Source organism: Hemiscyllium ocellatum, chromosome 26, assembly GCF_020745735.1.
Source record: "Hemiscyllium ocellatum isolate sHemOce1 chromosome 26, sHemOce1.pat.X.cur, whole genome shotgun sequence".
NCBI lineage: Eukaryota > Metazoa > Chordata > Chondrichthyes > Orectolobiformes > Hemiscylliidae > Hemiscyllium > Hemiscyllium ocellatum.
Genome location: NC_083426.1, coordinates 43,966,325 through 43,981,624, shown reverse-complemented (window position 1 = coordinate 43,981,624; position 15,300 = coordinate 43,966,325). Strand labels below are relative to the sequence as shown.

Sequence of the window (15,300 nt, the reverse complement as noted above, 5' to 3'; positions counted from 1 at the left end):
GCATTGACCCCACACTACAGATTTTTTTACATTGAAAGGTTGCAGGTCGAACCCAACTTGGCCATCGTGCTCCAGATCGATGCATATGTTGTCGCCATGCTTTACTCTTAAGTCTCTGTTGTCTCTGTGCTCCAGACCTTGTTGCTGATGCCTTCAAGTTACAAGACTGTGTCAGTGTTGCTGCCATGCTGCAAGTCTTTGCCAGTGATGGATCAGCATGCCAGGATTCCTCCTGTGCTGCATGTGTACAACAACAGGACTCTTGCAAGGTAGCCTCTGTCCGCCAGGTCTCTTGCTGTATTGCCTCAATGGCACAGGCATCTTGCAGTGATGTCTCTGCCCCAAAGGATTCTTCCATTGTTGTCTCGCTGGTCTGGACCTTTTTGAATGTTACCTTAGTGCCCCAAGACTTTCCCTGTGTCACTTCATTTTCACAGTAATCTGTTGATGTATTCTTAGCTTTCCAGGTTTTTTCAAGTGTTGCATCAACACTCCAGGATTCTGTTGGAGTGATCTCTGTGCTCAAGGCCTCTTCCAGAGCCACAGTGCCCCAGGATTCAGGAGAGGGCTTTGTTTTCCGGGTTTCTTTCTGTGCTGCAGTGTCCCAGGACTCAACTGGGATTTTCTCCGTTCCCCAGTCTTCTGCCTGTGTTGCTGCAGTGTTCCAAAACTCTGGGGACATTGCCTCTGTTTTCCAGATCTCTTCCAGTGCTGCAGTGTCCCTGGACTCTGTGCTGAATGCCTCTGTCTTCCAAGCTTCTTCCAGAGTTGCCACAGTGTCCCAACATTCTGGTGGTATTGCCTCTGTTTTACAATGCTCTCTCAGTTCTGCAGCGTCCCAAAATTGTGATGGAGTTGTCTCTGTTTTCCAGGTGTCATCCAGTTCCAAAATGTCCCAAGACTCTGTGATTGCCTCTGTGCTCCAGGTCTCCTCCAATGATTCATCGACATCCCAGGACTTAATTAGGGCTTTCTTCATGCTCCAGGACTCTTCTAGTATAGAAGCAGCGCCTCTGGATTCTATTGAATTGGACTCAGTTCTCCATGCCTCTTCCAGTGTTCTCAAATGACCCCAGGAATCTGCCAGAAGTTCTTCAGTTCTCCAGGTCTCTTCCAGTGTGGCTGCAGTACCTAAGTACCCTGTTGGAATTGTCTCAGGTCTCCAGTCCATTTCTAGTGTTGCTGCAGTGCCCCAGGACTCTGTTGGGATGGTCTCAGTTCCCCAGGCCTCTTCTAGTGTTGGTTCAGTGCTCCAGGACTCTGATGGGATGGTCTCAGTTCCCCAGGTCTCTTCCAGTGTTGGTTCAGTGCCCCAGATCTGTGTCGGCATTGTCCTGTTACTCCAGGCTCCTGCCAGCATTACCTTGCTGCCCCAGGCCTCAATCATTGCTGCCTCAGTGTTCCAGGACCTTTTCAATTTGGCCTCAGCATTCCAGGACTCTTTCAGCATTGCCTCAGCTTTCCAACACTCTGTTAGGTACACTTGCAAGCACCAAGCCTTTGTCACAGTTGCTTCCATGTCCTCACTTTCTGTCAATGTTTTCTGGGTATTTCTGCCTCTCAACTGGCCTGTATGGAACTAACATGAGTGTTATTTATTTAAAATATTAGTCATGACTGATCTCATAGAATAAACAATCACAGTTTTAAGATTTTATACTTCAATAGCAAAAGACATCTAATACTTATGAGAAACTTCAGTTCGATATAATACCACGAGAGACCATCTTGACCTATTCTGTTGTTGATTTTTGTTGTTTATATCAGACCCATCCACCATTAGAGTATGCTAAAGCTCTCTTAATGTAATTCTTCTCTCAGATTTTAAGTGCCTGTTAAACATGATGCTACACCCACTCATGACAGATTGTGTACACTTTATTGAGCCCTATTAAAAGAATGATAATGAGGTTGAAAGTAACCAAAGTTATCCGAGTCCTCCTTTCTCTGAACTTTTTGTGCAACTGTGTTTGTATTTAACCTATTTCCTTGGGTAGTTTAACATTGAATGAACCCTATCCCAGCACGAAATTATCCCTTATCATTCTTCAAGGAATGTGCTTGCCAATTTTTCCTACACAGAATGTCCCACTGTGATGTGCACCAATCATTCTGGCAAATGAGTTGTACTGACATTCCATAGCCTCATTTCATTCATTCTAGGCTGTGTTCCAGAGCAGGATCTATATCCTTATATCAAGGATCAGGAAACATGGAAGGTCACTGACAAGTTCCTTGTCAAAGAACCCATCTATTGAGTAGGAGACTTTGATCTACCATGGTGTCATCGTTCCTAAACAGGACAAGCCAGGAGTCCTATGCAGCCAAACTCCATCAATGGAGCTTCAGTACAAGCCCCTTATGCACTTGTGGAGAAACACAAGCAATGCAGCACTTTGCCAAGGAGTATTCCCTCTACACAGTAAGTGATGGATTCATAGAATCATTGGACCCTATAATGTGGAAGCAGTCCATTGAGTCCACACTGACCATCTGACAAGCATCCCACCCAGATCCACCCCTCTACACTGTCTGCACGCTGGAAAATTTAGCATGGCCAATTCACCTAACCTTTGGATTGTGGTAGGAAATCGGAGCACCTGGAGGAAACCCACATAGACACGGGGAGAATGTGCAAACTTCACACAGATAGTCATCTGAGGATAGAATCGAACTCGGGTCCCTGGCACTGTGAGGCAGCAGTGCTAACCACTGAACTACCATGCCACCCACAATTAATCATCTCAAACTCAGCAGATGAGGAGGCTATCATTTGGCTTCATGGATTTACATTTGTTAAATGAATAAAAAGCCCATTTGGATTACAGCATCAAATTAATGTTGGGGAGGTTACACAGAATTTGTAACGTTTCCATTCCTGTAGTTTTTGTTTTGCTTTTCACAAACCCAAGGACCTGATGCTATAGTAACTCCAGAGACTTGTGGTGGACAGGCAGAAGACATTTGTTAGCACTTGTTCCCTCTGGGTGAGCTGTCCTGATGCCACATGGTTCTGAATAGAGTCTAGCAATCTCCACATAGGGTGAGAGAGAACCATTTTCCCAAATGCTACAACCATATTACTATGTTCAGCAGTCTTACTCACAAGGCAATATACAGTCTGGTAGCTGGAATGCTTTTCATTTTTTTTTGGTTTCTTATGGATCAAGTGCTTCCTCCAGGCCCTCAAACCAACTACTGTCTTCTACCTTAAACATCCTTTCCATTGTCCAATTGTAAAGATAAGTACATGCCTGATCCTAGTACCCATTCCTAGTGATAACTGCCTGAAATCCTGCTCCCATCCAGCAATCACTTGTCAGTAATATTGGCAGGAGGCTGGAAACTTGTATTTTTCTCTTCTTATCCATGACTTCTGTTGTAGTGTGGTGACATGTGAAACTTCTCAGTTTTTTTGTAAAAATACACATGACAATAAATCGCTATTCTAATTGCCCCTCTTGGGCAGGTGCCTTTTTCATGAGGGTCAAAACTAACAATTCCCCAGACCCTAACTTTTAGGCATTGTTTCTCACCAGGCCCAACCCCATTCCTTCCCACCCTCCCTATCCCGCACTCCTCACTCCACTATGTACTACTCCTGACAGGAGCTCACAATCTGGTTTTAAAGTTAATCCCGGAAATTATTGTGTGAAATCAACTTCTAAGAAATGGTTGAACAAGTGGGATATTAGAGAAAAAAAGGCAGCACTTGTGTGACCCCGTGTGCATGTGTGTGACTAGAAACTAAGTTGCCTGTCAGTTTTGTTTGGATAAATCATTTAGTGTAGACAGTAAATTATTGGTGGTTGATGTGATATGTCTCAAGATTTATTGACCAGCTAGTGAGCCAGTGATCCTCTAACTGAGTTTTGGGACCATTCTACCATGTTTTCTGGTCTGATGAGTCTATCCTTAATGAAACCATGTTCTCATCAGCCCTCTTTATTGTGATAAGTGTGCTGAAGTGACTATAGCTGCTTTTTTTTAGATTAGATTAGATTACTTACAGTGCGGAAACAGGCCCTTCGACCCAACAAGTCCACTCCGACCCGCCGAAGCGCAACCCACCCATACCCCTACATTTTCCCCTTACCTAACACTACGGATAATTTAGCACAGCCAATTCACCTGACGCGCACATCTTTGGACTGTAGGAGGAAACCGGAGCACCCGGAGGAAACCCACGCAGACACGGGGAGAACGTGCAAACTCCACACAGTCAGTCACCTGAGTCGGGAATTGAACCCGGGTCTCAGGCGCTGTGAAGCATCAGTGCTAACCACTGTGCCACCGTGCTGCCCACCGCTTTCTGGACAGATGGTTGTGTTTTTTTTAACATTAGCACTTACCCTCCCAGGGACTCTGGTGATGAAATTGTGTAAAAGCTTTCTGGAAATGATTACCAAATGCTTTTAACAGCTCGTTACCATACAGTTTTCATTCAGCATTCCTTCACACTCTTGGGGCTGGAGAGGACAGGCTCCTTTAAGACAAAAGTCACATCATTATCAAAACAAGCAGTTCCCCGGGAAGCCTAGGAAACAGAACTGCAAGTACAAAATGATGATAGGAACTGAACAGAGCAGAAGCTGCAGTCAGAACTAATCCAATTCCTTTGTGTCAGAATTCCCAGGATTGGGATTTGCCTTCACTAATTGGCAAGAGGTAGGGGAAGGGAAAAGATCAATATTAATCTCATTACAGCCCTGATGAAACCAAAAAAAATGGGGCAGTGGTGGAAAAAACCCATGAAGGAAACCTGATCCAATAACTTTTCTGTAATTCCTTTAAGGACTGTGGATGTTGTTGGCAAGACCAGCATCTGTTACCAATCCCAAATTACCCATGAACTTGAGTGGCTCGTTTGGTCATTTCAGAAGGTGTTAAGACCCACATTGCTGTGAGTCTGGAGTCATTTGTTGACCAGGTAATAAGGATGACAGATTTTCTTCCCAAAAGAATATTACTAAATTTGAGGGCTCTTATTGCAATTGACAGCCTCATAGTCATTATGACTGAGACTAGCTTCTAATTACAAGTGTAAAAACAATGATGCAGATGCTGGAAACCAGGTTCTGGATTAGTGGTGCTGGAAGAGCACAGCAGTTCAGGCAGCATCCAAGGAGCAGCAAAATCGACATTTCAGACAAAAGCCCTTCATCAGGAACAAAGGCAGTGAGGCTGAAGTGTAGGGAGATAAGCTAGAGGAGGGTGGGGGTGGGGAGAAAGTAGCATAGAGTACAATGGGTGAGTGGGGGAGGGGATGAAGGTGATAGGTCAGGGAGGAGAGGGTGGAGTGGATAGGTGGAAAAGGAGACAGGCAGGTAGGACAAGTCATGGGGACAGTGCTGAGCTGGAAGTTTGGAAGTAGGGTGAGGTGGGGGAAGGGGAAATGAGGAAACTGTTGAAGTCCACATTGATGCCCTGGGGTTGAAGTGTTCCGAGGCGGCTATGAGACATTTCCTCCAACCGTCTGGTGGTGAGGGAGCGGCAATGAAGGAGGCCCAGGACCTCCATGTCCTCGGTAGAGTGGGAGGGGGAGTTGAAATGTTGGGCCACAGGACGGTGTGGTTGATTGGTGCGGGCGTCCCGGAGATGTTCCCTAAAGCGCTCTGCCAGGAGGCGCCCAGTCTCCCCAATGTAGAGGAGACCGCTTCGGGAGCAACGGATACAATAAATAATATTAGTGGATGGGCAGGTAAAACTTTGATGGTTGTGGAAGGCTCCTTTAGGGCCTTGGATAGAGGTGAGGAGGAGGTGTGGGCACAGATTTTACAGTTCCTGCAGTGGCAGGGGAAAGTGTCAGGATGGGAGGGTGGGTTGTCGGGGGTCGTGGACCTGACCAGGTAGTCACGGAGGGAACGGTCTTTGCGGAAGGCGGAAAGGGGTGGGGAGGGAAATATATCCCTGGTGGTGGGGTCTTTTTGGAGTTGGCAGAAATGTCGGCGGATGATTTGGTTTAGTGCTGTTAGCTAAGGGATTGGAAATGAGGCAGAATGCCAAGAGAACTGCAGCTCAAGCAATGTCCTGGAACATAGTCTGATCAGCTGGAAGGGTCAGTGGGATCTCTATTTAACATATTGACATCTGGATGGTACCTCTGTCAATGCAGCACTTTCTCCGTTCTGGACTGAGCTGTTGGCCAAGACCATGTGCGAGACGTTTCGTACACAGAACTTCTGATTCCAAGATAAGATGCAACCAATTGAACCAAATCTGTCATGTCATTGTAGCAGATCAATACTCTGGGGTTTGTAGAGATTGCAGAATTCTCCCAGTTTCAGGGCCTATCAACCTGTAGCCAGTAACTAGAGCATCTCCTCATTCCTAAACACAATATCATTTCCTTTGTATATCACAAGTACTTTAATTTCCTTATTACATTGACACGCCATCAGTGGGAACTCACTGAAGAAGGCTTTAGCTGGAAGTTCACTCATCCTCTGAATTAAAAACCATGTCCAGCATCTGTGACAGCCTCTTCAAACCTGAATAACTTGCACCTATCCAAAGATATTCAAGTAAGTATTGCTATTGTTGACTTGCACATGGCAGAGTGCCCATAGGCCACTGGTAAAATAATGGGAAGTGGGCACATAAGTGGCAAAACTAGTCTCAGAGCAGGACTGACATCCACCACTTTCCTTGACTTGAGCAGTATGCCCTGGCAGTTGGAAGGTGGTGAGTATTCCACTTCCAACTTACTTTAATGTTTCATACCCAGTCCCCCAGGGTGTTGGTCCACAATTCCACACACTGACACAAGCGTCTACAAGTTATTTATCACTCTTAGTGCCTGTATAGTATGATTGTTTAGTTAGTTTAGTGTTCCTATCAGTGGTACTTCCAACAGCTTGTAGCAGTATGGATGTGGATGGTGACTCTGCCTCAACTAAAGGCTGTTACAGTGCTCAGGACTAGAAATCTCTTGGAGCCCAGGCTGAAGACATGCAACTGGACATCATAGCAACTTGGTGAGCTCCTGAGCAATCTGGAACACTTACATTTCTTAAACCAAGGCTGTGTTTAGTTAAAGTGTGGTAATTGTCCAGGTACATTGCCATGATGAAAGAACACATTTTCATGGAGCACTTGCTGGTTGGAACTTGCTGCTATTAGGTTGGAACTCACCACTCCCATTAATTTGCCAGGTTCTAGGAATTCGGAGATCTGATTGAGATCTTTTCATTTATTCACCCACCTGTCAAAAGAAAGATGGTGGAGCCTTGGAACCTACTTGACCCCATTACAGAAATTCCTTGATTAATTTTATAGTTGCCGTCATTGGCTCTGCAGAACAGAATGTCCACTGAAGGGACTACACATTCCACATTTGAAAGATTGGAAAAGTGAATGTTGAGAGGTATGTATAGATATATTCTCTGATTCATTTAACATTGGGTTTTCATATTCTGGGCCCAGGTCATATTGCCAAATCACTCTGAGCTGGGCTCCTGAATAGAAAGACTTAGTAGTGGTATATAGGGAGGATCCAATGATGTTGAAGACAATGAATATCTAAAATAAAGAGTAAATTTGTACCAAATGTTATCTATCTCTTAGCTAACAGTTTTAAATCTTTCTTATACATCTGCCCAATATATATTTCCCATATATATTCCCATACATATTGTATTGTGAAATTCAAATTAATTCCTCTCCTCATTCTAATAGTTAGCAGTAATGGTATTTACCTCAATTCAGTTGACATCATTTATATCTCACTCTGGACAGTGAACATTATTAGATATGTGATATTAGATCTTAGAAGCTCACTTCTGTCCTTTCTCTGCAGTTACATAGACGTCCTTTCCAGTAGCATTCACTTGATGTTTTCTGCAGCCAAGCTTAATTACTGACCAGTTAGTTCAGTCAACACCAGGGATTGAAATGGGGTTGTTTCTCTGTCTATATCACTCAGTGACTCACTGAATGCTGCATTCATTACTGAGACAGGAGAGAGCTGTTAGGGTCTGTGTTACGTGTTTTGAAAATTTATTGATTTGACATTTAGTGCCAGTGATGAAGGAAGATGACTGCTGGTGCACTATGGGTAACCAAGCTTACAAATCCACCTGTGTGATGTCACAATCTCCTGCCCAGCCCCTCAGTATTGTGTGTGTGTGTGTGTGTGTGTGTGTGTGTGTGTGTTTGTGTGTGTGTGTGTGTATGTATGTGTGTGTGTTTGTGTGTGTGTGTGTTGTCCCTATTTCCCATCATCTCCTTTACTGACATACTGTCATATACTCCCTGCCATCACGCGATACCCCAATACTTACTGTGTCAAATCATAGACCAACAACGGAACTCTTGCCTCAATCAGATAAGAGTTGAAACCTCCAATACAAATACTGAATTATGGAATCTCGGCTGCCAGTCTATTGTACTATTGGTGGGAGCTATCTATCAGAAAAAAAATTACCTAAGGCATCCTTCTGCCCTATTAGGTTGATACAGAAAAAGAAAACAGAAAAATATCTCATTGTACTACTTATCTGGCTAACACCTGGCTGTCAATCAGTGTTACTGCAATTGATGTAACTGATGTTGCTGCTTGTGAGATCTTCCTGGCTAGCGAATGAAAGTTTCAGCAATGACTACCAGCTTAACATGTGGCACAGCAGAATAGGGATTAGTAAACTAAATATACTAATGAGGTCATGAGAACATGAGGTTTAATCTCACCCATGATACCTCATACTAAACCTGGAAAAAGGATCCAGTCTTAGCCAAAGTGAGAATGTGATCACTGGATTGTCATCTAGCTCATTAATTCCGGGAAGGAAACTTGCTGCCCTGTAAAATTAATAGTTTGGAAAAGTTAGTTCTGTTTATCTTGACAAAGAGAAGGCTCAGAGGAGCTCTGTTGCAGCTATATCAGGAGATGTCTGGATGGAGTACTTGGGGAAGGACTGAGAACAAGGAGCTCAGATTTAAAATAATTGGTCAAAGGTGCAAATATGTCATGAGAAAACATGCAGTGAGTAGTTAGAGTCTGGATTCACTGCTTGAGGGTATTTGATTTGATTCAATTCGATTTATTATTGTCACATGTACCGAGATGCAGTGAAAAGTATTGTTATGCGTGCTATCCAGGAAAATCATATCTTACGTAAGTACAACAGGATAATAGGACAGAATATAGAATATAGTGTCCACAGCTACTGAGAAGGTGCAGAGAAAGATCAACTCCAATATATTCAAAAGTCTGGTAGCAGCTGTTCTTGCATCTGTTGGTACGTGTTTTCAAACTTTTACATCTTCTGCCCGTTGGAGGAGGGTGGAAGAGAGTGTAACTGGGCTGGGAGGGTAGACTGGAGGCAGACTCAATTGAAAGCCTCAAATGGGAATTAGGCTATTATTTAAAAAGAAATGTAAAGTGAAGGCAGGGAAGTGGCACTAAATGAATAGCTCATTCCAAAATTCTGTACAGACATGAAGGGTTGAATGGCCTCCTTTGGCGCTGTAATGGTTCTGCGTTATGATATGCAACAAGGCAACAATTCACACTCATTGGTGTCAGAATAAGTAGATATATGACTTGTAGCAGGTCAGGATGGTTTACTGATGCTGGGTCAGATGGATGTAGTGATAATCACTTCTCCTTTGGCATCCTCTTGAGTTGACTGGAATTCATATTCCAGAGGTGGGGATGCAAAACTTATGCATATTCCCATTCGTAATGACATATTCCCATTCAATTTTCTGATTACCAAGGATCTGGTCTGCATTGGAGATATTCCAGCCATATCAACAACGAGGCTATACCCTCTCTTGTCCAGTGGATTAACATTTTGTTAACTTCAAGCTGACAGTGTATTTTAGATTTGGACGCAAGTCCAAGACATGTTGCACACGAGTCCTCAGTGGAAATATTGGGCCTTGTGAAAATTCTTGCGAGTGTTTATGCCAGCTTTAACAAGTTGTTAAAATCAAGAGAACAGAGAGAAAGAGAACTAGTTTTCTAGCATTTATTATTTTCTTAAGATTTAATAAAACAAAGAGGCAGCCATTTCTCACACACTTGGCCTGCAGACCACAGACACACAGCATTGACAGAAGTGACAAAATGAGGCTCATTAATTTCAAACAGCTCCAAAAATGGTCAGTTCGGAATAAAGTTAGATAGGTCATCAGGCTAAGCTCTGGATAAAGTACAGGCACACCAACTGAGCCAACCTTGCACCAATCTTCTCACTAACATCTGCCAAAACTCAGCTAGCAATTTCTTAGCCCATTCAACCAGACACGGTCACAGCAAACCACTCCTTTCTGTCAATGTCTCCGAACCTTCCATCACCATCCTGGGTATGAGCTGTCAGAATGAAGACTCACTAGAGGTGGCAGCACAAAGGCATCCAGTCAGGGAGGAAGCCTAGGAGTCTTAAACGTTAATTCCCATGAAGTGTCATGGCGTCAGGTCAAACCCTGGCATGGAATCCACCTATTGTTACTTGTTGCCATGCCTCAATTAAACAGTCAGCACCCTTCCATATTGAATGCATCCCCTGAGGGTGGGGAGGGTACAAAATTGCCTCTAGGAGGGGGTTTAGGTTATAAAATCCCTATAGTGTGGAGTAGGCCATTTGGCACATCAAATCTACCACTGACCCGCCAAAGAGGAACCCACCAACCTGCATTTTCTCATGGTTAATCCACCTAACTTGCACACTTTCAGGACAATTTAGCATAGCCAATCCACCAGACCTGCACCATCTTTGGACTGTGGGAAGAAACCAGAGCACCCAGAGGGAACCCACACAAGTACAGGGCGAATGTGTAAACCCCACTGTCTGACAGTGGAATTGAACCCAGGTCCCTAGTGCTTTGAGGCAGCAGTGCTAACCACTGAGCCAGTATGCTATCTGGTGCTCAGCTCCAGGAGTATCTCAGTAACTGCGACTGACTGAGCTATCCAGCTTTTGACAGAGATATCTGTCAGGCTGGGCCTGCACAGTCAAGGAGGGAACCAATAAGAGCGGAAAATGTATTTGTTTTCTCCAATCAATCAGCTGCTGATATATCTTTGGATGATAGCTTTGGTAGGAGTGACAGTCACATAATCCTGATTTCACATTATTCCCCATTGTGTTGTATGACACGACCACCATGCTAAATGGGACACATTCAAAACAGGTCCAGACACTGAAACTGGGCATCCATGAGACTCTGTGGGCCAGAATGCCAAAGAGTGAAGCAGCTTGTTAAAGATCTCTGAGAGATCCCATAAGCAATGTATCAAGCCAAATTTCTCCAGTTACGGCATATCCAGTCATGATTTTTGGTGAATAATTGAACAACTAACTGGGGAAGGAGTATCCACAAATACTCCCATTGACAATGATGAGGCAGCCCAGCAAATCAGTGTGAAAGATGAGGTAGAAGCAGCTGCAATGATGTTCAGCCAGAAATGCTGATTGGATGATTCACAAGGCCTCCAGTATCAGGGGGTGTGATCTTCAGACAATTCAATTCATTCCACGTAGTTTCAAGAAAGGACTGACAACACTAGATGCAGCAAATACCTCACCCCCCACCCCGCACCCCCCCCCCCCTCCAAAAAACCCAACACCATCCTGGTTGTAGGTGAAAGTGGGTACTGCAATTGCTGGAGATTAGAGTCAAGATTAGAGTAGTGCTGGAAAAGCACAGCAGATCAGGCAGCATCCAAGGAGCAGGAAAATCGACATTTCGGGTAAAAGCCATTCATCAAGAATCATTCTGCCTGAAGTTTGGAAGAATTGTGCTTCACAACTAGACGTGACCCTAACCACATTGTTCCAACACTACAACACTGGCATTCCTAGAGTATGTTCTACCTGTAAAAAACACGTTAAATGCAATCCAGCTAACGATCATCCCAGTAGTCTAGTCACAATACTCAGCAAAGTGAAGGATGGTGTCACTGACAGTGTTATTGAGGAGAATACTTACTCAGCTTAACCTTTTCACCAATGAGCAGTTTAAGTTCCTCCAAAACAATTTGATCTACTTTCAGCTTTATCTAAACATAGACGAAAGAATTACATTTCATAGGTGAACTGAGAGTTTCTGCTCTTGGCATCAAGTCATCGTTTAACCAAATCCCCAACATCAACAAGCCCTGGCAAAATTAGAGCCAGTGGAACTGGGGAAGACCTAACAGTAGAGGAAAATGATTGGCTTTCGAAGGCTAACCATTTCAGCCTGAAGGTATAATTCTTCAGCTGTTTCATCAATGACCTTGCCTCCACCATAAGGTGAAAAGTGTGAATGTTTATTAATGATTGTGCAATATTCAGCATCAGTCATGACTCCTCAGATGCTGAAGTGGTCTATGTTCATGTGAAACTCCAACACATTCAAAGAGATCTATAGTATGTAGTATGAAACCAACATGATCAACAAGAACTCCATCCACAGTGTTAAATTTGCAAACTATCACTGGTCAATGGTGAAAGTTGAGATGACCATCCACAACATCTGCAGCAACTCGCCAAAGCTCTTTTGAAAGCACCATCCAAACACCACCTAGGATGACAAAGGCAGCAGATGCATGGGACCACCACCACCTACAAGTTCCCTTCCAAGATGCATACATCGTGACCTCGAAATATATCATTATTCATTCGTTATTGGTAGATCAAAATCCTTCCTCTTTCCTTAACAGGTGTCCCTACATCAAACAGACCATAGCAGTTCAAGAACGCAGCTCACCACCAACTTCTCCAGGATAATTAGAGTTGCAAAATAATTAATGGCTTTGTCTCAAAGCTCATACCTTACCAACGAATAATAAGAATTTGCTTCAAAGTACTTTGAGATCGCTGGAGGCAATAAGAGCTATCTAGATCAAAGTTTATTTTTCTCCTGTTTTAGTGTGTGTCCTCTTTCAAACTTGCAGACTCTGATTAATTAGAGAGCACAGCCTGTTTTGTAAATGCTGACTATAACTCCTCTCTCCATTGTAAATTAGGCATTTGACGTTATTCACCTGCATAGGCTATTAAGTAAAATCAAAGAGAAATGAGAAAAAAAGACAAGCAAGAAAAAGTTAAAAATCACACAACACCAGGTTATAGTCCAACAGGTTTTTAATTGGAAGCACACTAGCTTTCGGAGCGACGCTCCTTCATCAGGTGATTATGGACAACAACCTGATGAAGGAGCGTTGCTCCGAAAGCTAGTGCTTCCAGTTAAAAACCTGTTGGACTATAACCTTGTGTTGTGTGATTTTTAACTTTGTACACCCCAGTCCAACACCGACATGTCCAAATCAAGCAAGAACAGCAAGAAAAAGAGGACAATTTCTTTTGTGCAAAGTGGACGGCTTTTTGTCTTTGGCACAGTCTGATAATTCAAAAGCAAAACCAGAAATTGCTGGAAAGGCTCAGCAGGTCTGGCAGCATTTGTGCAGAGAACTCAGAGTTAACATTTCAGTTCAACTGATCCTTCTTCAGAACTCGGCAGGTTTTTCGGTTTTTGTTTCTGATCGTTCAAACGTTCGGTTCACAACCTGAATTCTCACCCCTTGTCTTTACTGTTAAACCAGGTGAGACATATATAGTAATAGGACCAAGAGGCCTCAAATGCATGTTTAGTCAGGGCTGATTGACAACTCGGAGAAAGTGAGTGACAACTCGGTCAAAAAATGTGGTGCTGGAAAAGCAGAGCCAGTCAGGAAGGATTCAAGGGGCGGGAGAGTTGACGGTTGAAGAGCTAATGCTCAAAACGTCAACTCTTCTGTTCCTTGGATGTTGCCTGACCAACTGTGCATTTCATTTAATTTTATTTTAATCTCTAGCATCTGCAGTCCTCACTTTCTCCTGATTTTTTGCTGCATTAGACACTTTCTTCATCTGACTAACATGATTTAAACCTTTTTAAACCCATGATCTTCTGATACTTTTCTTCATTTTTTAAAGGAAAGTGTGGATCTGGGAGAAATCATGTTCTCTCTCTGCTATCTACCTACTGCTGGCCGGCTGACACTGACAGTCATCAAATGCAGGAATCTCAAAGCCATGGACATCACTGGCTACTCTGGTGAGTGTGAACCACTTTCTAAACTAAAACTGTGTACTTATCAATGTACAGGTTAAAATCTGGCAGCTAGGCATGGGATTGCTTGTTCAATCAATATGAAGTGAGAGAGCTGCAGTATTTACAATATAATGGAGTTAAAAGTGAGGTCTGCAGATGCTGGAGATCAGAGCTGAAAATGTGTTGCTGGTTAAAGCACAGCAGGTCAGGGCAGTGTCCAAAGAACAGGAAATTCGACGTTTCGGGCCAGAGCCCTTCATCAGGAATCTCTCCTCATGACACTCTCCTCATTCCTGATGAAGGGCTCTGGCCCGAAACGTCGAATTTCCTGTTCCTTGGATGCTGTCTGACCTGCTGTGCTTTAACCAGCAACACATTTTCAGCAATATAATGGAGTTGCAATATATGGAATTAGATATCGTTCTTATGGCTAAAAGGATCAAAGGGTCTGGGCAGAAAGCGAGAACAGGGTAATGACTTGAATGATCAGCCATAATCATATTGAATTGCAAAGTAGATGTGAATGGCCAAAGGCCTACTTCTGCCCCTAATTTCTCCATTTTAATGGATGCATCTTCTGAAAGAGCCTGCTTGGCTTTGATAGATGGAGTGAGTCTCTCCAATATTGTCCTGTGTTATGATTCAATCCCAGAATTTGTAGATACTTTTGCATTGCCTTAAAGTAGACTGACTTGCAGTATTTTTTAAAAACTGCTATTATAAAACTATTAATTGCTGGAAATTGCCAACAATTTTTGTTGGGCAAGAGGACACTATTAAATTTGATTACCAGACACTATAAAACTTGAATATAATGAAGATAGATAGCAGAAAGAACACTTCTCATTTATATTGTGACAACACTGAGTACTGTTGGTCAACGAAAAAAGCTTGTGCTGGATGTCAATTCATAATAAAATTTGAGGTCTAAGCATACTTTACAATTCTGAAATAACTGCACAGAGGCTGGTGTCCTGTCACCATGTCACACTTTATTTACTGTGGCCAACCACCTTGAAGTCAGTCCTCAACTGAGGAGAAACTAATCTCCTAGTTATATTTGATTTCTTTTTGAGGTGGGTGTTTCAGCAGGATAGTAACTGGGGGAACAGGGTTTCTCCTGGTTATATTGATCAGCCAGGGCTTTCCTGATTGGTCCAGGTTAACATCTCCAATCGAGAACCTTGTAGTCAATGAGGTCCACCTGGTCCCAATCACATGTGGTCGCCTTTGGTGTGAGGAAGTTTGACCAGCACCTTGATGGATGAGAATTTG

General features: G+C 43.3%; 1 protein-coding gene across 1 annotated transcript in view; it reads left to right on the top strand.

Moving 5' to 3' along the window:
- Nucleotides 1-15,300, top strand: part of LOC132828229 (synaptotagmin-6-like) — a 300,199-nt gene that overhangs the window by 258,912 nt on the left and 25,987 nt on the right. The window contains exon 4 of the mRNA XM_060845187.1: nt 13,908-14,028. Coding sequence (XP_060701170.1) covers nt 13,908-14,028 — 121 coding nt within the window. The remainder of the gene's footprint in view (nt 1-13,907; nt 14,029-15,300) is intronic.